At 39.9% G+C, this 22,325-nt stretch overlaps 1 protein-coding gene across 4 annotated transcripts in view; it reads left to right on the forward strand.

Moving 5' to 3' along the window:
- The window catches only part of nek7 (NIMA-related kinase 7), a 124,446-nt gene that overhangs the window by 43,143 nt on the left and 58,978 nt on the right, over window positions 1-22,325 (forward strand). For all 4 annotated transcript variants that reach the window (XM_057840690.1, XM_057840693.1, XM_057840692.1 and 1 more), the window contains 2 exons: window positions 12,578-12,715; window positions 13,652-13,714. In XM_057840690.1, the coding sequence (XP_057696673.1) occupies window positions 12,578-12,715; window positions 13,652-13,714 (201 nt within the window). The remainder of the gene's footprint in view (window positions 1-12,577; window positions 12,716-13,651; window positions 13,715-22,325) is intronic.

A 22,325-nucleotide genomic window follows, 5' to 3' on the forward strand; every position in this document is an offset into this window, starting at 1 on the left:
GAAAGTTCATGTATTATATCATATTTTGGGCGAACTTGAACTGAATGTAGTTTATTTTGGCTTTGTAAATGTTTTTATGAATGTGTTCTTACTGGTCCCAATTGGATTCAAGAATGCCACGTATCCTCAGGAAAAACTGTAAACAAGCCTCAATTTATAGGTGCACAATTGGCAGTATTTGGCAACTCATGATCACCAAGTCACGCAGTGCATGCGTCATCACAATGTGAAGTATGTTTTGAGGGATAAATGCGCAACGATGCGCTTTGAGCAGTATTATGAACAGCCTCTGGTGACTTTATTGAGCGTCCTTGTATTGAAGAGAATGCTAATGTCTTCAAGTTATTATTTTATAACTAGAATTGTGGTGTATCTAATAAAAGCGGCACGGTGGTTGAGTGGTCAGCAATTCTGCCTCATAGCTGTGAGATCAAAAGTTCAATCCCAGGCTCTGTCCTTCCTATGTGGTGTATCCATGTTCTTCCAGTGCTTGTGTGGGGTTTTCTGGGTACTCTGCCCCCCCCCCCCCCCCCCCCCCACACACACACACATTCCACAAACATACATGGCACGATGATTGAACACTCTTGTTTACTGCCAAGAAAGTGTTTTATTTTTTTCCCCAACCTTGTTCTGTATTTGACCAATAACCTTTTTGCGAATATGGCTAATGCAAAGGTGAATTCCTCAACATTACAATTCAGAGCTGATCTAAACTCATTGGCCGTGGTAGAGGGAGACACTCTAATCTGTTTTTTTCCACCAGGATTTTGTGTGTCGAAGTGTGAAAATCTGTTTATAACTGGACCCACAATTTGAAGATTTCCATTTTTCTGTCGTTCACTTGGGCAGTGGGCCAGTGTACTTTCAAAATGAGCCAGCATAGGGCTGATGTACTTGAAGTGTCGATGTCCGCCTGTCTTTCCTCTGTGCTGCTGTTGGCCTTTCTGTGGCAGCCGTTGGCACTGCCGAGCTGTCACATCAAACCCTCTCCCCCTCTGCTGCTTGTCTCCCCTTGCTACCTCCCCCATCAACCCTCCATGTGTCTTGTCAGCTGTGTTTGGAAATGGCGTCATTATTGGTCAGCCTGTATCACACTTCGTCTGACGAATTCGCTCTCTTGCTTTCTCTCGCTCTCCCACTGAGATGCTCGTGGCAGTTATATGTCACCTTTATACCCAAGACATACGTCCCTCACAAATACTATCCATAATGTCTTGTCCAGTTGCTACTTAATGGCTACCTACAGACAAGCATAGCTGGTATCACTTTTCACTAACCTTTTTGTAAATCTTGCTATGTTACTTCAATTGAAAAGGAAAATCGTTAAAATCTTTCACTACATTAAGAAATGAAGTGATGGATTTCGTCCTCACACCAAAAGTGTGGTGCCCGTTGTTTTGCCAATTTCTTTATCCATGTAAAAATGTCTTCCTGAATTCAAAAGATGAAGATTCGATACGACATAATTCCCTTTTATGAAAATGGTTTTTGGTCTTTACGTGGCCATGTGGCTTGCATGCAAACCAGTTAACCATTTATCACAACTAGTTTCTTTGCATTTTCTTACGTATGTAATCTACAGGTGAAATACTTTTGCTAATCCCTAGATATAATTTATATTTGCAATGTTTAACATAATCCTGACCCCGCCCTTCCTTGCTCTCTTCAGTGACCCCAGCATCATTCAGGGTCATTCCTGTGTGACGTCTCCTTATGTGTGAGTGTGTCTCTGTTGGGCCCTTATTTCATCTGGGAGCCCCTGATTGTGTGACACCCATGTACGGCGGATGAGACGGCCTGTCAGTCAGCTGTGGCCTGGCTGGCCTTTGAAGGCCAGGCCAGGGGGCGAAGAGGTGCCGCAAATGGCCTGTGAAGTTTACATACACTGCCCACTGCTAAACAGATTAGCTCTAATGAAGTGTCTAATGCCGGGGCTGCTGGCTGACATAATCCTGCCTGGCAGCCTGGCCCCTCGGCTGCCAAAAAAGACGCCCTCCCTCCAGCCCTCTCTTCCGCCCTCGCACGGCCTCTGCTGCCACCCAAGGCGACTCCACACGGGGAGGTGCCCACTGTTAATCATGCCGGACAGTGTGCGATCTGACATGCAAATGTAGGTCATTGCATATGTAAATGTGTGATTACGGGGCTGGCATGCCAGGACACATTAGCGAGACTGTGCTCTCAGCAGGCGGTTGTCACAGCGCTTTAGAGGCTCATGCTAACATTTGTCAAGCTACCACGCAGCGAATGAAAGCAATGCCCTCTTGTCCTCTTCTCTCCCTCTTTCTCTCGCTCTCCGTCAGTCTTTCTCTCTTCATCAGTGTACACTGTCCAAACGGTAGTGTATCCTATACATACTTTTCTAACCTACCTGTGAATATCATACGGCAAACAATGTTTTCAGATTTTTTATAATACAATTATTTCTCAACTTAGGTCAGAATGTAATGTTTAAACAGGGTAAAACTCATGATGTTAGTGAGGCACGGTGCTGGAGGAGTCAAAGAGGGGTCCTAATGCTGAATAATCCATCTTAGTGGTCAGCGTTATGGTGGATGTTAGAGTGACTCTAGTGGGAGAGACACACAGAAATAGCAAACGCTCTTCAAAGGGTTAATTGGTCCATCACCTGACCAGACGTCTTTGTTTTTTTTTTTTTAAAAAGGAAAAGTTACTTTAAAAGCTTCCCCTTTGGCTTCTAAAATGTTTTTTTTAGCTGCCAAACTGTTCATCTTCAGTTATTATAACTAGACATACGTCATACATTTATAGTAATAAACCAGAAACCCAACAAGTGACACTCCCTCAGCAGTATATTTTGTGCAAACCTACCAATTCTGTTTGATTATTACAATAGTAACATAAAGTTTAATTATCAATCAACATATAAGTTTTGTCTTTGTTGAAATTTCACATCTGTCAAACTCAACCTCAAAGTGTTTCCAAATAATTATAAATGTGCAAAAAAGACACCATGGACTCTCCAAAGTCAATCACTTGTACAACTGAAGGTCGTCCAAATTGCACAAATGCTCTACAAATTTTGGATGTGGCTTTGGTAATTTCCACTGCACTTAATTTGCAGTACTTTTGGAATACAATTTTCTTGCGTAGTAGTGTTAATCCATGACCACTGAATATTTGTAAAAGCAAAAAAACATAACTTTAAATGACAATGTTTTGCAATATTGATCTACGCAGATACCGTTATTTAAGCCTTGTTTTTAGACTTTTTATTAGCTCGTTGTTCTCATCAATATCGGATGGTGGGTTGAAGTGGACTTATTCAATTCAAATCAATTCAGTTTTATTTGTATAGCCCTAGATCACGACAACATTGTCTCAAAGGGCTTTGCAGAGGCAATATGATACACAATCAGAAACAGCAAATGAAGCAACAAAGATAAATAAATAAATTCAAGTCCTGGGTTTCCCCCATCCTTAGACCCTCCATGTCGGCAAGGAAAAACTCCAAAAACTCCAGACTCTTCGGGAGAAAAATGAGAAACCTTGGGGAGTATCACAGTCAGGAGAGATCCACTCCCAGGATGGATAGACAGGAAGCCCCAGGACTGCTAATAGGAATTAGCAGGTTAAGTTACAGTCTGTAAAGATGCAGTGGAGTAAAGGAACAAGAAGCGGTCCATCTAGCCAGATGAGACGGGGGTAGCAACGAGGACGTCCATCCAGCGTGGGGTCCGGAAAGTCAGGAGGCTGCAGCTGAAAAATAGCACCTCCCCAGTGGGGAGGGGGGAAAGGGGACACCGGGTGACTAGTGATGAAGAGACTAGACAACTAGATATTAACATTGGAAAATAGAAATAAAGTAAGATAAGTGGTAGGTAGAGTGAGAAAAAGGAGATAGAACTCAGTGGCTGTACTTCCCCCAGCTTTATAGCTTCTAGTGCAGCTTAGACTAAACTTTGAGTCTACTCCGACTTCAACTAGCCTGACCATAAGCTTGTTGAATAGGAACGTTTTCAATCTAATCTTAAATGTGCAGACTGTCTCGGCTTCTTTTATATTAGCTGGAAGCTGATTCCATAAAATAGGGGCTTGGGAACTACCAGTAGACCTGCATTCTGAGAGCGGAGTTTTCTGTTGGGGTGGTATGGAACCAGAGCATCGGAGAGATAAGATGGCCCCAACCCATTAATGGTCTTAAATGTAAGAAGGAGGATTTTAAATTTAATTCTAAACTCGACTGGAAGCCAGTGAAGGGCTTGGAGCACAGGGCTGATGTGCTCTCTTCTATTGGTTCCTGATAAAAGTCTTGCTGCTGCGTTTTGGACAAGCTGAAGACCTTTTAGGGAACTTTTAGGACAAGCTGCAAGTAGGGAGTTACAGTAATCCAATCTCGATGTAACGAACACGTGAATTAATTTTTCTGCATCGCTTTTCGATAAAACATTTCTAATTTTGGCTATGTTGCGCAGGTGAAAGAAGGCCGTTCTGCAGGTTTGTTTAATGTGAGCTTTAAACGATAAGTCAGGGTTAGGGGTGGGCGATATGGCCTTAAACACGTATCACGATAAATTGAGCAGATTTACCTCGATAACGATAAATGACGATAAAGTCGCCCAAGCGGACTGTTATATAATTTGAAAATCTGAATCAATGCATGAAATACAGATTAACAGTTTCTTGTTGATTTAGTTACCAGCATTCAATTTGATATATTTAACAATTGTACATGCAGTCTAAACATTAAGTTTATAAAAATGTATTGTAAACAATAAGAATTCAAGTATGAGCATTTATAACAGCGTGTATGGCTTGAACAATATACATTGTCAAAATCAATATGCCTGTGCAAACATGTCATTGTAACACAAATGACTTGCAGCTCGAACAGTACACTTCAAAAAGACAATTTATTGATAATGGCTGCTGTTACATAATTATTCAATACAAGTGTTTACTTTATGGTTTCAGGGTTGTTGTTTTTTTCCCCCAGTGCATTTTTTAATACATGCACGCATACATGAACCCCCAAACAGACAGACAGACAGACAGACAGACAGACAGACAGACAGACAGACAGACAGACAGACAGACAGACAGACAGACAGACAGACAGACATTAAAGCTATATTGATCTTATGCAAATGAAACACTCAAGATTTTATGATAGCAATAATGACACAGAATTAAGCACATACAGAAAAATAGCTGGGGCCATTTCTCGGTCATATTAAATATCACCGTTGGATTGTGCTTTATGCTGAATGCTTTACCATCACAAAAGCTATCAGAGAAATCACACACTGTCAGATACAAAATAACGCGACATAGTAATTGCTAGATGCAGTCCGTGCCCAATCCACTCATTAAGTTCAGCCATTTCGACAAGGTTAGAGCCGCTATCCGACTCATCACGTTCATTTGTAGCGTTAGCCGCTAGCGTTAGCCGCTAGCGGCCGCTAGCGCTAGCCTGTGGCCTGGCTACCAGTAGAAAGCACTGAAAGCACCATCTCCGGAAATCGTGAGAACAAGGGATAACAGCGGGTGAAAGCCTGTCTGGATGCCACCAAGAGTCTACTAAATGTCGGGTGAAAGTTTGGCGAACCTCCCTTAAGCCACACTCCATCACGTTTTGCTTGTAGCATTAGCTACTAGCGTTAGCTTACCGGGCTTCTGTTTGATTGGCTTCCTGATGATCACGTGACTCCCTACGTAAGTACATTGCCTGCTTTCTTAAAGGGGAATGAACACAGACGAACAACACAGAGTCAAAGCGTGATGAAAAGACTCTTTTCTTGTTTTATTAATTTACCGAATTTACCGACATGGTCCAAATTACGTCGGTCATCGTGAAGAATTTTGGTGACGGTAAATTTTCGGTTTACCGCCCAGCTCTAGTCAGGGTCGAAGAAAACTCCTAGGTTTTTAACTGTTGTGCTGGAGGCTACACTTACATTGTCCAGAGTGACTATCTGGGCAGCTAAAGAGTCTCTCACACTTTTCGGGCCTATTATAAGGACTTCTGTCTTTTCAGGATTAAGTAGAAGATAGCTAGTGCTCATCCAGGTATTTATATCTCGGACGCAGGTGCTTAGTTTGTCCACTTGCCTGATCTGCTCAGGTTTAATTGATAAATACAGCTGTGTGTCGTCAATTATCTGACTTCTGAGGAATCATCAGTGGTGGAACAGGCAAAATGCTGACAGTTTAAGAATAAAGATGGATGCTGGAGTCCCAATTAACTCATTCACTGCCCATAATGACAATAGACATCCAATCCATTTGAACTGGAGAAGTGGAAGTGGAAGAAATGATCAAGTCTCCGTGCCTTTGATGACCATAGGCTGGCAATCCAATTGAACTGGTATACTGATGCATGATATTCTTTTTTTTTTGTTTTGTTTTGTTAAATAGGTCTGTCAGTACAGCATGTACAAGGGTTTACGCGAACCATTTGCATTCAACAATAACTATAGAGGTGCAATATATGCACTTTTCCGATAATTTCAATTGAAGATGTTGTCTTATTTTTCAAAGAATGTTTTTTGGAAAACCTTGAAGTTGTTACATTTATCCAATACAATACAATTAGCCATAATATGTTAAATCCACAACTGCTTATATCGGTTTGATATCGGTATCGGATTTTTGGAGTAGTTGGACAATATCAGGATATCGGTTAAAAAGTCATTAAGAGGCAACTCTACTTGCAATTTGTGTGTGTGAAACTATCTGCAGTCGGGCATGGGCATTAAATAAAGTGGCATTAGAAAGCATTAAGTTACATTTGCTGATACCTGTAGAAACCCTGGTACGTCTTCAACTTCTTTTTGAGAAGCATTAGTAATGCTCACATGACCAGGCTGTTTAATGAATCATTCCAGCAAAAGTAAACAGAATTAAGAGCATGCAGAAATACTTATTTGCTGTCTTTTATAGGTACTTTATATTTCCTTGCATTCAGTTAAATGGAATCAGAAGGTCCAAGACTTATTTGTTGGCTTAGTAACTTAACTGATATATTATTGACGCTGATTTGTGCTCATACTAACGCTAGTGAAACTACTTACAGTAATTTCCCGAATATAGCGTGCACTTTTCCCCCAAAATCAACTTGTAAAATCATGGTGCGCATTATAAATGGGTACATGGATGGAGACAGAAATATATATATATATATATATGTATTATATATATATATAAACCGTTTTTTTTTTTTTTTTAAATTAACACGGCCACGTTGTGTTGAAGAAACGTATGCGGCGATCCATTGCCGACCATTACGGTACGTGACGTCACCATTTTGTTTCGGTAATACTTCACTCTGATCGGCCGAATGATTTCGTCTGTGTTAAATTCAGCTTTTTTCCACTCTTCATAAAGCACAGAATTTAGTTTCTTGAACTCATTTGAGTCAACGTTTATTGCAGCTCCGCAACTCGGACCATAACAAACGTAACAACACAGACTTCCTGTGTGTGTCCGTCAACTATATCTGTCCCTCGGGAAAGTCATACCCAAATAACAATAGTTCCTATTGTTACTGTCGTGTCGACAGCGATGAGCGCTCTCGGATTTCCGACTTACAGTAAAATGAAAGTGAGAATGTATCGATCCATGGAAGAAACATTTATTCATCATGATGAAACGAGCAAGTTTTACAGCAGCCTTTAAAAGAAAAGTCACAACTGTTTTGTTTTCTACTAGATTCTGGTAAGTTGGAGAAGTTGTCAAATCATATTATTACCGAAAATATTGTCAGTTTACGGTAATGTTTTGAACTACCAATATGCTATGCTTGTGCTGTTTTTCACCAGTCAGTAAAATGACATATCTGTATCTGTACACAAGCTCTGTTTTCTTGTATTCTTCTATTTATTGGTGCTAAAATTAGGGTGCGCGTTATAAAGGGGTACAATAATTTTCCCTAGATTTTACTAGTAAATTTGGGGTGCGCATTAAACACGGGTTCGCCTTATATTCGGGAAATTACGGTAATCAAATTGACTTGAATGAGTTTGACAACACTCCCCTTTTCTTGTGTTATAGTTTAGGTGATACAATTTTGACCACCTTCTTCTGTGTCAATTCCATCTACCCTCCTAAACCTCTTGCCCCTTAGCTTCTCCTATAACAACACTGGCAACTGTCTTGATTTATGATATTAACATGTCACTTTCTCTTTGCTCCCTGCAACACCTTTGCAAGTTTACCAAAAGTGGGAAAGGTCACTGCAGCCTGCTCTTTTTTTTTTCATAACATTTATCATTTTAAATTTCTACTGATGGCTTATTAATGTTTTCTTTAGGTTGTAAACCATTAGCAGTACAAGGCAAATATTTTGGCCTGCAGTGTAAAATGAAAAGTAAATTGAGTAAACTGGCAGTATGCAGGCCAAGTAGTACTTGAAATAAAAGGTTTATTTATGCAATTGCGATGGGTTTTTTTTCCAAGCAGATAAGATCTTAACAAATTTGCTTGGATCTCATATTTAAATAAAAGTACTGTACTCCTTAACATTTGTTTGTATCAACAAATGACACATTAGTCACTTTTAATTGCAACCAATACTCTGTTACGGTCAATATTCTGTTATTTAGATATTCGGAATTACAATATCTGTTTAGATGCGCAGGGTTGTAGTTTCATCAACACTCTCCTTTAGCACTGCAACATCATCACATCATTTCGGCAATCCGCCAGCTCTGAGAACTTGTAATATTTTGCTCGTCTTGTATATGTTGTTATCACGTGCTTTCTTCTTCTTTTTTTAACCTGTCCTGTTCAGTTCTTCGAAGAATAGGAATCTGAGTGTCCTTATGGTCTGAACAGTTTTAATATATCACATGGGGAAATGATATACTCCCATTGTGGTTGTTCACTATGTTTTATTCATTAGAAGAAAGCAGCGAGCAGGAACAGGTTATGGTATTTTGTACTACCAATAAAAGGCGTAATGTTCAAGTCTTTCACTACTACTGTACACCAATGAAGTAATGAATTTCCTCCTCACTTGAAAAGTGGTTTGCGTTGTTTTTTTTTTTTTTTGGCCATGTATTATACATCAATAACTATTCTCTGTAATCCAGGGGTGGGCAAACTTTTCCACAAAGGGCAACAGGGAATGCTTGCAGGGAAAAAAAAAATTCCCTGGGGAAAAAAAAAATAAGCGGCATGGTGGCTGAGTGGTTAGCGCGTCTACCTTACAGTTCTGAGATCAAGGATTCAATCCCGGGCTTCGGCCTTCCTGTGTGGAGTTTGCATGTAGGCTGATTGAACACTCTAAATTGTCCGTAGGTATGAGTGTGTGCGTGAATGGTTGTATGTCTCTTTGTGCCCTGCGATTGGCTGGCAACCAGCCCTGAACACCAGTTCAGGGTGTCCCCTGCCTACTGCCCGTAGTTAGCTGGGATAGGCTCCAGCACCTCCGGACCCTCGTGAGGAAAAGCGGCATGGAAAATGAATGAATGAATGGAAAAAAAAAAATTCCTGCTGTCCGCTTCGAAAGTAAACGGTCTTTTCTTTCCTCATCTCCCACTGTACTAAAAGTCAAAGCCAAAAGCTAAATGCTATTAGGGATGTCCCGATCCAGGTTTTTGCACTTCTGATCCGATACTGATATTGTTTTGCACTTCCGATCCGATACCGATACTGGCCGATACCGGCCTATCTGAGCATGTATTAAAGTTAAACGTTATTTAGGACTCATTTTGAAAAGGGTTTTAGTACTCTTGATAACAACTGGCCAGCTGAATTAGGTGAGTTTGAATAACACACAACAGTTGGTAACAAGAAACTGACCTGTTTATTCAGTGACAAACACAAAACATTATAAATAACAAACAGAAATGGCATAGTCAGTCAGTAAAACTTGCAAATAATATTGTAAACTGTCTTAAAAAAGCAAAACACACAAACAACCTCAGTGGAAAATCCCACAAACCCCTCAAGCTATTAGGTGCTTTTAATGTTTCGTGCATTAGTTACAATAATTGTATAAAAAGCCTCTCAGGTTTAAATAAACGACTATTTCAGTATCAAGTTAACATTTTAAAACCTTAAATAAAATACTCAAGTCCCCATTCTGTATCAGGAGCTTTAAACTACATTCAATTCATTTAATTTTGCGACTCAACTGTTAAAGTTGTTAAAATTGCTCCCGTTATATCATAATTTCCCTTCTGTCAACTTTCGACATATGAAAGTTTTAAAACTGTTTTGAAGATAGATTCAAGTCAAGATTTTGCCGATTTAGGAGTATTTTAGATAAAAAGTTAATGAGGTTCGCTTGGAAGGTTCACAACAGCCTACTAGGCAAGTCTTCTGCTTTAAGATGGCGGCTGTTTACTAACGCATCTAGTTTTCAATACTTCAATGTTTCTAAAGCAGTCGAGTCTGTCGTTTTGCATTTAGTTCTATATACATATGAAATCTATTATCACCAGTAAAACGACGTTGACGTAGTTTGTCGCGGCTGTCAGCAGCAGTCAGGTATTCTTGTTTTTTTATCCAGCGGCATGAGTTGATCTAAAGCCGTGAGTTGAGCATTGGCATTACCCGGGTCTATGACAAGCATAATGTTTACTCTTGGGACGCAGTGCGGTCCGTTTCTCATTGCGTCCCGAAGACCGCGCTGTGTATTAGTTCCGCTTTACTTGACATATTTCAATAATCGGAATTTGGATGTTTGTGAATCGTTCTCGAATCTTCCACGGCCGAATCGCTCAAGGATGTAATGACGGCTGGGCATGTTGTACCGTGGTTCTAAGTGTTAGATGGTGCGTCTTTACTCACGGGAGATAATGGCTCGTCATCCAGAATGAATTCTTTGGCAATGACTCTTGTTATTCCCTGGGCTTTGGGACTGTCGAGTGCCAGTTTGTCACGCATAGCAAAAGTTTCTGCTAATGTTAGTTGCGTAGGACCTTTCTTTTTGTCTTAGGTTTTCTTAACATACTCGTTATATTGTTTGTGGTGGTATTTCACTAAATGCTTGATTAGGTTGGTTGTATTAAAACTTCTTACAGCTTTACCGCCACGCTTGACTTTATTGTGGCATATGTTGCACTCTGCCTCTTTGTCTTTGTCATCCTTTATGGTGAAATGATCCCACACAGCTGACATTTTTACTGATAGTCCCTCGGTAAATTGGGAGACGATAATGTAGTTTGTTGAAGGTGTGCCGTAAAATGCGGACCGGATTTTAGGGAAACCTAAGCAAAAACTGGAATAGATTATGTAAATCGGTGCGCTGGAAAACCCGGACCGGGCGTTCAAAAAAACTGGATCGGATTTTTTCTGTGTCGGCCGATCCGATACCGATGTGCATTTTTTGCCAATATCAGTGTCTGATCCGATCCAAAGATCGGATCGGGACATCTCTACTACATAATCTTCGTCATATTTCCTTGTCTAAGCTTTTCATATCTCCAGAGCTCTTTGCTGTGTGCTCTTGTTTTTTTCAAAAATACCGCGCACATGCTGAAAATGAGAGCGGCACTGCCACCCACTGAGTGGATGTGCAATTATACTTTATACTATTATGACAAAAATGTATGTTCCCCAAGGTCACATGCGCCACCCCCAGCATCGCTCTGCGCCCCCCTAGGGGGGCCCGCCCCACTATTTGAGAAGTATTGCACTACAGTCAGTTCAGGTAGTGAAAAAACCAAAAAGGTGACTCTTAACATTAAAATGAAGCTGGAAATGATAGAAAAATTGTGAGTGTTGGGTGCGAATCCGTGAACTGGCTACACAACACGGCCGTAGAATGTCTAAGATCTCGACGGTCCTCCTCCGACCTCCATTCACAAGTCTTTATCAGATAAGGTGACAATTATTATTGTGATAACATTGCCAAAGACATCGCCGGCTTTGTCAGATTTTTATCATTTATTTATATATTTATTTATTTATTATAGTTGTGCAACACAACACGCCTACTGTCTGCCGTAGTTGACAACAAGAGAAAGTAAAATCTCAAAAGCACCTTTCTCTGTCACATCAGTCACACGTTGCGTTCAGGTACAGCACGCAAAACGCGTTCGCCACATTAGAACCCAATTCGTTACATTATTACAGGAATTATTATTATTTTGTGATTCTGGTTTTATGAATAATTTATTTGTTTTGCTATTTGTGGTTCCTATTTGTAATAGTACGAGCTGTTTTTATTAAGGATTTCATGTAGGTTTTCGGGCTGTGGAACGAATGAATGGAATTGTAAAGCATTCTTATGGGAAAATCCTGCTCAACCTACGACAATTCCGTCTTACAAAGTCCGAGAACAAATTAGCTTCGTATGTAGAGGTACCACTGTAACATATACCAGTTGGATGGATTGGTAATAGTTTAAAAATACTTAATCACAATGCTGTGTTAGGGTTTTTTTGTCTGCAAATTGACTAAAGTAATGCATAGCACACCATGCTTGTGCCTTATGCCAGTGAAATAAACAATGCCTCATTCACACCATGTCTCTTACACTGACCTCATCTAACATTGAACTCAAAAAGTGTCAACAAGTCTCATTTTTTCCCCTTACATTTATCTATGTCAAAAATGATTCAGCTGAATGTTGAGAGTCGTTCATGTATTTTTTGTTTTCCAGAAACCTTTGCAGCCTGACATGGGCAATTCACTTGCTAACTTCCAAATTGAGAAGAAAATAGGCCGGGGACAATTCAGTGAAGTTTACCGGGCTAGGTATCTATTAGACAACACATCTGTGGCCCTGAAGAAAGTCCAGGTAAGAAACCATATTTTATACACTTTTATAACATCTAAAAGACACCAAAATGTACTTTTTCCAAATACAGTACTTCAAAAATGTACAGAATATAACAGTTGGCCCCCAAAAAATCCACTGTAAATATATATTTTTTTAATTGAAGAATTGATCTCACTTATATTGTTGAACAGAGAAGTTCAAGTGTTCAACTAGAGGCTATTTTGTCCTGGTTTTGTTCTCATGATTCAACTTTTACACACTTAAAAACTTTGCACAAGGACATGCAGGCTGTTCCAAAATGTTTGACCCCATTTCGTAGGCCATTAATTTTGACAATTTTCCTTGGAATTACCTCAAATTTTCACAGCTTTCACTTCAAAAGAAAAGCCATTTTGCGTGTTCAGAGTATGCTCGGACTCAGTCACCGAACAGTGCAGCGTGCCTTCTTCACAAATTTTGCAAAGAAGGCACCAACTAAACAACAAAACAGAGAATTACAGCTGCACTGGAAACTGTTACCGAAGACGTGCTACAGCGAGTTTGGCACGAGCTAAGAAAACCGACTCGACGTGTGCAGAGTCACAGGCGCTGCTCATATTGAACATTTATGAAAATCTCTCATAAAACCAACAAATATCTGTACTTTTCTTTGTAAATTTAACCAATAAAACTTATGACCTTCAACGTAAAGTGTATTTAGTTTCTTTAAGATCCATCAAGTAGTTTCCGAGATATGGGCATTTAGAATAGGGTCAACTATTTTGGAACATCCTGTACATTAGTATAGCCGAGTCAGTTGGGTGTGAAACATTACAGTCAATGAAATGCCACCTGTCATAAAACAGCAAACATGTTTTTTTATGTTTATTTGCAACTTTCTGTGGAATTCGCTCCACTATAGAATTGTTCAATGTTCTATTACCCCCCCCCCCCCTTCTTTTGATCACCCAATAGATATTTGACTTGATGGATGACAAAGCTCGGCAGGATTGCATCAAAGAGATTGATCTCCTTAAGGTAAGCAACCCTAGAAGAGGGAGATGGTGTGTTCTGTGTACTCGCATTCTTTTTCTCTTTGGTGCCACAGCAGATTCATTGCACCACAAGAAAACAATTCATTTGTAAAAGGAATTGTGTGTATGCGTGGTGCTTGTGTGTACTGTTTGTGTTATGTTTTTCGTGCATTTGAATCCAGAAAAGCATACTGTATATAAAGGAAAAGTTGAATTTTTAGGACTGAAAGGAACATGTAATCTAGTCGGAAGTCTTTGCGTGAGCACGTGAAACCATATCTGTAGTACGCATGTGCCGGTTATGATATTCTGACGGTGTGATAACCTTAAGCCAAAATATCACTGTTTCACGGTATTGCAATTACAGCTCTAAAATGTGTTACTTTGAGATATGTGGGTTTAAAACAATCCTGTTCAATGGAAAAGTATTTTTTTCAAAACATATTAGCAAATTGGAACATAAGTACAGTGGGGCAAATAAGTATTTAGTCAACCACTAATTGTGCAAGTTCTCCCACTTGAAAATATTAGAGAGGTCTGTAATTGTCAACATGGGTAAATCTCAACCATGAGAGACAGAATGTGGAAAAAAAAACCAGAAATTCACATTGTTGGATTTTTAAAGAATTTATTTGCAAATCATGGTGGAGGATAAGTATTTGGTCAATACCAAAAGTTCATCTCAATACTTTGTTATGTACCCTTTGTTGGCAATAACGGAGGCCAAACGTTTTCTGTAACTCTTCACAAGCTTTTCACACACTGTTACTGGTATTTTGGCCCATTCCTCCATGCAGATCTCCTCTACAGCAGTGATGTTTTGGGGCTGTCTTTGGGCAACACGGACTTAAAACTCCCTCACAGATTTTCTATGGCAGGGGTCCCCATCTGCCGGGCCGCGGACCGGTACCGGTCTGTGACACACACAGCAATATCCCTGTCTACTCTAGATATAATACTATGGCATAGATTAGAATGTCGTCATAGAAATCCATTGATTGGACTGCTAGTAGTACATCTTGTTTGTGTATATAATATATCTATGTGCTTGTCCTTGATAATAACATATTGCTAGGCCGCGGGCGCAGCACATTTGTTTTCCCGGAAATAATTAGCCCCCACACGAGCGAAGATGACTGGAAAACAGACGTCTTTGGAGATATTTTTACGGCGAAAAGGGCACCTGACCAGCTACAACCTCGAAGACCCACGAACGGTGAAGGAGTGGATTTGTGACCCGTTTGTGAATAAACCGAGTGATTCGAGTATGTCTGTGCAAAAGGAAGATCAACTTGTAGAGATCGCAAATGATGGTGACCTTATTAAACGTACATTTGAGACAACAACTCTACCGAGGTTCTGGATTAAAGTCATTCTGGAATATCCTGACATCGCTACAAGAGCATTGAAAACCTTGCTACAATTTCCAACATCGTATCTTTGTGAAGTGGGCTTCTTAATTAATGTTTGACGACAAGGCGAAGTCGTTAATGGTGAGAGCGGTGTGCAGTTGTTGGTGCAGCTTACATGGCAGGATGTATCTGAGGAGACCTTTTCTACAAGTCGTTCCATGATCAAAAGTAAGTTAATATTCCTTTCTTTCAAGAAAGTTTGTAGTGTTTACTTTGGAATTGCTGCATTTGCATCTGCATCCGCTTCGTTGCAATTTTTGATGGGTTGCAAAATTTGTCAGAACACCGGTCCGTGAAAAAAAGACCCAAATAACACCGGTCCGTGGTGCAGAAAAGGTTGGGGACCCCTGTTCTATGGGGTTGAGATCTGGAGACTGGCTAAGCCACTCCAGGACCTTGAAATGCTTCTTACGAAGCCACTCCTTTGTTGCCCTGGCTGTGTGTTTGGGATCATTGCCATGCTGAAAGACCCAGCCACGTCTCATCTTCAATGCCCTCAGAGATTTTCCCTCAAAATCTCTCGATACATGGCCCCATTCATTCTTTCCTTTACACAGATCAGTCGTCCTGGTCCGTTGCAGAAAAACAGACCCGAAGCATGATGTTTCCACCCCCATGCTTCACAGCGGGTATGGTATTCTTCGGATGCAATTCCGTATTCTTTCTCCTCCAAACATGAGAACCTGTGTTTCTACCAAAAAGTTCTATTTTGGTTTCATCTGACCATAACACATTCTCCCAGTCCTCTTCTGGCTCATCCAAATGCTCTCTAGCGAACCGCAGACGGGCCTGGACGTGTACTGGCTTCACCAGGGGGACATGTCTGGCAGTGCAGGATTTGAGTCCCTGGCGGTGCATTGTGTTACTGATAGTAGCCTTTGTTACTGTGGTCCAGCTCTCTGTAGGTCATTCACTAGGTCCCCCCATGTGGTTCTGAGATTTTTGCTCACCGTTTTTGTTATCATTTTGATGCCACAGGGTGAGATCTTGCATGGAGCCCCAGATTGAGGGAGATCATCAGTGGTCTTGTATGTCTTCCTTTTTCTAATAATTGCCCCCACAGTTGATTTCTTTACACCAAGCGTTTTTATCTAGTAGAGCTGTACTTGTAAAAATGAATGTAACTGGCTAAAATTAAATGAATTAAAAAATATATATTAATTTCGACTTTGACTGGACGGTCCTTTTAATAATCGAATATTGTGGCATCCCATGTTAAAACTACCATAGAATGGTGCAGGCTGTTTTCAAATGTTTTCTAAAACATTGTAAGACATTTTTCATCTCCCCCTGAATGTGTTTCCAGATTGTTTTCCTTCACATATGCACTCGTCTTCATGTATCCTCCTATAATCACTGCAGGCTGTTTTTGCTTGTACGCATTCTCACATATACATTAAAGGAAAAAAATGAAACTAATTCGATTAGTTTGTGCCACTCTAAACACTCCAGTGTAGCTCCAGGGGCCGATCAAAGACAAGGATACTCTGATGCAGACACTACATTGTAGAGAGATATAAAACTGAGCAGCTGATCTTTGACTTAATGACACAAGACATCAGGAGTAACTTCATTCTGTATCTCTGATGTCCTACAAGTGGTCACGTCAGGGTCCACAGTCACACTTAGACGGGTGACTAGTACATCTTTTTTCCTTTTTCTAATTAACTTCTCTGTCTCATCTGCTTCCTGTCACATTCATCAATCTTTTCCTATTTTGTCCTGCTCACCAATCCATAGGTCTCACAAACAGCCCCTCCATTTCATCACTTCATTCACCTTCCGCCTTGAGCTTTTTGTTTTTCCTCCTCTCCAAGCTCATTCAAGTGAACACAGAATTTCTGCCTGGCCCTTCGCTACATGCCTTATTATAAAGGGCTGAGTGTGAGAGAGACAGCCATTTTGCCGTATGCCCCCTCTAGACAGGCAGCCAAATCAGAATAATGAGAGGCACACTGGCGTGGACCAACTGGAATGACACACATTCTTGTGCGTGTTTTCATGCATCCATGCATGGAGACACACGTGGAAGTGCGCACACACTACTCTTAGTCACTGCCTTTCATTGGTCCGCCTATTTGTTTGTTTGTCTGTCTGTATTCATGTTTGCTCCTTCATCTGTATAGGCCTTTTCAGACGTCCCACTTTCTTTTTTTTTTTTTTTTTTTTAAACTTGTTTTTTATTGAATTTTTCAAAACCAAACACACACCCAAGTGTCTTGAAATGACAAACACCAAAACAAAGTACACCAACCCAAAAAAATATAAATATATAATAAATAAATTATACCACTAATTTACAGTATCATGACCTGACCTTCAGTTTCTCCTTAATCATCTTGTTCACATGTCCAAGTTCTTTATTATCATATAAAATCGGTGTCCTATTTTTCCTTTCTAAAGTCTTTCCATTTCTTCCATTTGTCTTCAAATTGTCTTTCTTGTATTCGTAGTCTAAATGTAATTCTCTCCACTTCACATAGCTCCTCAGTTGGCTGGTCTGCTTTATACCACAGTCTCGTGATTACTTTTTTGCTTGCTGTCAGCAACACCTTGACAAGGTACTCATCGTCCTTTTGTATCGTTTCCCCGAGTTAGATTGCCGATATAAAGTACCTTGAATGTTCTTGGAATCCCATATCCTATCATTTTTCTAAGATCATTTCAAATTGTATCCCAATATTCTTTTAATTTTTTTACAAGACCAGAATATATGTAATTGTCCCACATCCATATGCCCACATGCTCTACAGCACATTTGTGGGGTAGATACGATTTTTTTTTTCTTGGCAAAGGGGTTATAAAGAACCGTACGGTGTTTTTCCAATTAAATACTCTCCAAACCTTGGAGCTTGTGGATGTGCACGGTGTCTCACACATCTTTGACCATTCCTTCTCAGTTATTTGTACTTTAAGAGTTCTTTGTGTCTGAAATGACATGAATGATTTATAAAGTTCAGAGATAACTTTACATTTCTCCCCATCATAAGCTTTCTTGAATACTTGAATACCTTAATGATGTCATTTTCAGTTACACTCTTAAGCTCTTTGTCATAATAGTCTTTTAATTGTATACTGTATATCTATGATGGTCCTCTTCCAGTCCAAATCTTTGCCTCAATTTTTCAAAACTCTGCAGCTTGCCTTCTTTCACCACTTTACATATTCCTGTAATGCCTTTTTTCGCTTAACCCCTAAACCCTTTATCATTTAGTCCTGGTGTAAAACATTCATCGAATGTAAACCAACTCGGAATTTTTGTTTCCCTTTCCAGATCATATCTTTCCATCACAGCTTTCTATATATCCATTGTATTCTTAGTAATCTCCCCCAATTGGTTACTTATATTTGTAATCTGTTCCTTGTGGGTGATTAAATTATGCATCTCATTATTCATTTTCCCTAGTTTTATATAGATTTGCATTTTGCAGAATAACCTTCCTTGCACCAGCACAAATCAAAGGTCTGATTTGTGCTGCATAGAAGTATTCTTACAGGCTTGGCAAAGCCAGTCCGCCTTAAAAAAGTGCCTGTTTTTGGTAAAAAAAAAAAAAAAAATTGAATTTAACTCCCTGAAGACCTGGCATCCAACTACGTGGACATGACATTTTGGCTTAACGAGGCGCACAGTATTAACATTAAGTATACATGTGTGGCCTGCATGGCCCAAATGTGATGTCCACAAATCTTACGTTTATGAATAAATTAATGTTAATAAAAAGCTATTACTGTAATTTTCGGACCTTAAGGCGCATCAACCAAACTTTTACAAGAAAACGATATTTGTTCATATCTAGGTGTCCACATAATATTATGGCATATTTATAGTTGTTATTACACTCATTAGCCTGTAAAAAAATCCATAAATGAGCTTCACTAGACTATAAACCGCAGGGTTCAAAATGGGTGCGATGGGACGGGGGGGACGCAATAGTTTATATTCAGAAAGTTATGGCAATACAATTAAAAGCGGAAATACCTTCTGGCTATGGTGCCCAGTAAACCTCTAAAATTTATTAAAGAAAAAAAAAAAATTTAAAAAAAAAAAAACCTGCCATTGAAAACAGTTGACATCAAATTAATTTAAAATGGGAGGACTGGCTGTTAATGCCACACCTTGCAGTTCCGTTGAAAGCTCTGTATGTCTAATACACTTTGACTGGAAGGGAAATGACAGCAAATTAGGCTAGGTTTAGACTGCTTCGAAACTATTGTTTTAACGTGCCCGTTCAGACTGCCTTTTTTTCCATTGAGGCCATTCAAGTATTACGCATGCGCACTAACTTGCTTACAACACGTGCTGAGCAAACTGACCCGCATGAAGTATCATAACAAATGATTACACATGCTGGCCCTGCGTTATTCTAAGGTAACCATGTTTTGATTTCCAAAAAGAGGACACTAATAACATACAGTAATAATCCCTGTTTTATAGTTTGCATGTATTGGTAGAACGCTTGCATGACGCACACACATACGGTCAGTTTGACCCGACTCTCAGCCATGAAAGGAATATTGAAATATTGCTCATTCGGCGCGCAGAAAGACAGCCGAGCATTCTCAAACCTTTATTTTCATTTTATTTTTTTATAACTGTGCTCATGCCCGCCTCCTGCCTAAAGGCAGAGTTCAAGCTAAGCGCTAACAGTAATACACAGCTCCATCGCTGCCAACCTCCCTGCCTCTCTCACTCTTTGCTGACATAATTGCTGCATGAATTCTGATTTGGGAGACTTGAGAATGCAGACCGTTGCCACATTTTGAAAAAATAGCCCAAATCAGATTTAAAACCACACACGAAATTGACCTAGATCGGATTTGAAACGATTCACTTCTATGCAACTTGTCCCGTTCAGACTTTCAAGTTAATGCCTCACTCGAGTCAGAAAAACACACACACACACAAAAATCGAATGTGTGCATTAAAACCTGCGGTATGAAATAAATAGTTAAATGTTAAATGACAGCTCTTTAAAGGGTTAATTTGTAATCTAAAATATCTCAAATTGCAACTGTAGGTCTTGGTTATAAAAATGTACTTTAATTAATGCAAATCATTTGCATATCTAACGATAATATATTATCTGTTCAAAGTATAGTTCATCATTAGGTCTTTTAATGTCGTCAGAGGGCATTCCTAGATATCAGTTTCCATCTTTCAGCCACGTCACAATATACAGCTAATTATCTTCATTAATTCCATACACTGGTGGGTCGCAGGCTGTGTGCTTAATTACATAATCAGCCAGATCTCTAATATTTCCTAATAAATGATTGTTGTTTTGCACCAGGCTTCCATCTGCCATTAACGTCAACATCTGCGTGAGACTATAGCTCCACACTCTTCTGCTTCTTTTGCCTGAGGTTAAAGTTATTATGGCAGAGGAATGGGTTGGGTGGGCTTGTCATCGTTCTCTCGCTGTGCTACAGTGTGAAGACATGTAGAACTGACGTGCTGAGCCAAATATACATCTGGCAAGGGAGAGGACAAGGGAGGGAAGGCAAGGGAAAGATGGAGACATGGGAAGGTAAAAGGGAGGATATCTGAAGAGAATCAGGGAGGGATGCAGAAATGGGCAGAGAGTGCAGTGTACTGTGCGGGGCCCTCCTTTCCCTTTTTCTCAGCATCATTCAGAGCATGAACATTTCTTTAATCACAGCGCAGAAAGAGAAGCCACGTGGAGGACGTGTGTCACACAGCTCTGTCTACTCACATCACAACTCCCAGAACCCCCCTGCCATGCCACACGGGTACTTGTCTCCAGCTCGATATGTATCCTTCCCTCTAATATCTGTTTGAACTATGTTTAAATTGCCCTTCCCTGCTGTCTCAACTTGGTTATTTATCCATTCCCTCCCCAATCAGTACTTTAAATTCATGGTGTCCTTCATGTGGCACTTTCTCTCATCTTGCTATAGATGCATAGACTTTGTTTACAACGGGAGTGTTGTTCTTGCCTTATTGACCAACCAACAGTAAGGAATCGCAGCCTGAGCTAAGCCCGGCTTGTTGTTCTGACAGCCATGTCAGCCTGTCAGGCGTGTAGGTGTGTGTGTCCGCGTGTGCGTAGCGTGTGTGTGAGTTGTGTCGCATGAGTTGCTGTCATCACAATTGTTGTGACATGACACACAGCTTTGTCACACTGGAGGACAAAACTGTTTTGTTGGTCCATGTGTATAAAATAGGGATTACAAATATGTATTCAACTTTTTAAACTTCTAATTGGTTATCCATTGTGAAACCCCAGACTTAGATCTCTTAAAGCAGCCTCCACTTTATTTTTAATAAAAGTTTTCTTCAGTACACAATGATCCAAATCGTTAGCCTCATAGCGTAATTCCCTAAATCATATTTCACTGCTTTTGGAAATCAAGAAAAAGCATACTTGTCTCCCAAAAAATTGGCTATGGTTTTGGTTTCTAAAAAGTGATATGATTGTCCAAGGATATAAGCAGAGAGGCAGGATTATGCAGAATTGCAAAAAAGATAAAGTTAAGCAGATATCACAATTTGGCCAAAAAATTACTTGGGCAATTACCGGTATGCTTTGAGGCTAACGAAATGATTGTGCAAATGTTTTTTTTTTTTTTCCAATTTTTCTTTCAATCTCGATACCTGAATCTGGATATATTTCAAAACCGATCCTATTGTTACCATAGCTCTGTTTCCTTTAATATTAATTTAATTAGTTAATTAATTCAATTTATGCAATGTCACAAAGGAAAGTTAGAAAAACAGGGAATTTTGTTCACAGGAAAAATGCCATCATCTGGCTGCAAATTGTGGGAAACCTTATCCAAACGCAGCACAGATGGACTTCTTTTCAGAAAATCCATTCCACATTTTGGAAGCTGAACTGCCAGCAGTGAATCAACCTGTGGAATGATTTCAACACAAAAGATTTAAGGTGCAGGTATGGGTCATGCCAGGGACGTTAATGGGGGGGGGGGGGGGGGGGGGGGGCAGGAGGCAGGAGTGGGCAGTGCCCACCCATGGACACGCTCTGCCCACCCAAAGAAAACGGAGGTAGTACTAATGGCACTCTGGACACTGCGTATGGTATCCCATTCATATAGTACTGATGTGTTCTAAGTTTTAACCTTTGCGTTGTTAACTTCTCTCTCACCTTAAAAAAAAAAAAAAAAAAAAAAAAAAAAAAAAAAAAAAAAATGTAATGTTGGTTTTGTTCCTAGGGCGCGCTA

The sequence above is a fragment of the Corythoichthys intestinalis genome, chromosome 7 (genome assembly GCF_030265065.1).
Source record: "Corythoichthys intestinalis isolate RoL2023-P3 chromosome 7, ASM3026506v1, whole genome shotgun sequence".
Classification (NCBI taxonomy): Eukaryota; Metazoa; Chordata; class Actinopteri; order Syngnathiformes; family Syngnathidae; genus Corythoichthys; species Corythoichthys intestinalis.